This window comes from Pundamilia nyererei, unplaced genomic scaffold, assembly GCF_000239375.1.
Source record: "Pundamilia nyererei isolate P.nyererei 1_Seehausen unplaced genomic scaffold, PunNye1.0 scaffold00022, whole genome shotgun sequence".
In the NCBI taxonomy this organism is placed as follows: domain Eukaryota; kingdom Metazoa; phylum Chordata; class Actinopteri; order Cichliformes; family Cichlidae; genus Pundamilia; species Pundamilia nyererei.
The window spans coordinates 2,961,784-2,963,628 of record NW_005187423.1 but is presented as its reverse complement, the minus strand read 5'-3'; the positions used below and the strand labels follow the sequence as shown (position 1 = coordinate 2,963,628).

The 1,845-nt window shown below is 40.3% G+C and overlaps 1 protein-coding gene across 1 annotated transcript in view; it reads right to left on the bottom strand.

Annotated features, from left to right (window-relative positions):
• The window catches only part of smarca5 (SNF2 related chromatin remodeling ATPase 5), a 10,092-nt gene that overhangs the window by 2,158 nt on the left and 6,089 nt on the right, over positions 1-1,845 (bottom strand). The window contains exons 12-16 of the mRNA XM_013909254.1: positions 1,603-1,755; positions 1,355-1,487; positions 1,058-1,206; positions 845-967; positions 636-743 (exon numbers count right to left, since the gene is read on the bottom strand). Of these exons, the coding sequence (XP_013764708.1) occupies positions 636-743; positions 845-967; positions 1,058-1,206; positions 1,355-1,487; positions 1,603-1,755 (666 nt within the window). The remainder of the gene's footprint in view (positions 1-635; positions 744-844; positions 968-1,057; positions 1,207-1,354; positions 1,488-1,602; positions 1,756-1,845) is intronic.

Genomic DNA, 1,845 nt, shown 5'->3' with positions numbered 1-1,845 from the left:
TTAAAGGCCGGTCCATGAAAATATTGTCGGGCATAAACCGGTCCGTGGCGCAAAAAAGGTTGGAGACCGCTGCAGTAAATGGTTGTTTCCTAAATGTTATGCCGCCACCTGCCACCAGTTGGCGCATCACTGCTGAGAAACGCCATTAATCTAGGCCTGATTGTTTTGGTAATAGTATAATTGTTAGTTTTTCGTGTTAGTTCTTTAAAAAGGTGAAAGACTGAGATCACAGATAAAACAATGTTTTGTAATAACATGTTTTCAAATCATATTTAACATCAGTTTATTATACGTGTTTTTCTTAGTTACCTGTTTGGAGAATACAATGCAATGTCCATAATGCACAATGTAAGGTGGCACACAGTTAAGCGACATGATTCATTATTGAAGAATGTGATTAATGGTATCACATGGTTTTCTTTACAAGGCTTTTGACATTGTATATTAAACGGTTAACAAATTTAACTTAATAACTGAATGTTTCTTAGTTTTACACTAGTTCACTGGACTAATTTGAGTTTTTCCTTGTTTAGTCATCAAAGAACTTAGTCAAACCCCCAATAAATAAACATTAAACATCCTGATGCTTTAATAGATTCTGTCTGTATGATGTTTGTACAGTGATGGTTTCCTACCTTTGGTGCTTTGGGCTCACTGACTCGCAGAGCTTCTCTGAAGTAGGCATCCACCGCGTAATTGGCTTTCCTTTCTCTCTTGGGCGGCTCGATCCAGTTTGTAATGACCTGAACGGAAAAATGAAAATCACAAGCTAAGGATTTAAGTCTTTTCCCAAAAGAAAGGCAGTCCCAGATTATAAATTACCGATGCTGGCCAACCTATTTACCTTCTTCTTCTCTCTGTAGTCCTCTCCTTCGAAGGTGTACACGCTGGTGTTCTCCGTGTCCATGGTGAAGTTTCTCAAAGAGCTCTCGCCCAGCGATGACATTCTCTCCTTCATCTCCATAGTCTGGTACACAATCATTTCAAAGTGTTTGATTTTTTAAATTCACACAATAACTTTCGATTGATGCTTTTCAGCTAATGCAACCAGACTCACCTTCCTTTCACCTCTCTCCAGGATGGCATCGATGTCATCATCTGTGATCTCGCTCTCTTTGGAAGCAAACACGTGTGTGGCACCGTGGCGGATGATGGAGAGCATCTCATCCTTACCCAGTTTGTTTGCACTCGGATCCACAAGTCTCCCTATTTTCAAAAAATAAATAAAATAAAGTTTAGTTTATTTCGCAATTTCCAACAAGTACCACTATGTGAACTTCATATTTTATTTCTTAGTAGCATGCAGGACACTAAAACAAGTTTAAACAGGCTGACTTTAAGTGAGATGAGTTACCTTGCTGGATGACGATCGAGTCCAGGCGCAGTTTCATCTCGGCCCTCTCCACAATCCTCTCCTCCACTGTGTTTTCAGTGATGAAACGGAAAACTCGGACCTGCTTCTGCTGACCAATCCTGTGAGCTCGGTCCTAAGCAGATGAAAAAAACAAGCAAACAAGCAAACAAGTCAGGTAATCTGACCGAAACAATCAAGTTCATTGGTTACACTCATGCTCAGGTAGATCATCATATTAGACTACTAACCATGGCCTGAAGATCGACTTGAGGGTTCCAGTCTGAGTCGTAGAGGATGACTACATCTGCTGTTGCCAGGTTAATACCCAGACCTCCAGCCCTGGTGCTCAACATAAAGATGAACTTTGAGCTGTTGGGCTCATTGAAAACATTGATGGAGATCTGTAAATACACAAACACGTGAAAATTAAGTGCTTTTATAGTCACACTCTCAATACCAAACACTCAGGAATTGCTTTTGGTTATGGAAGA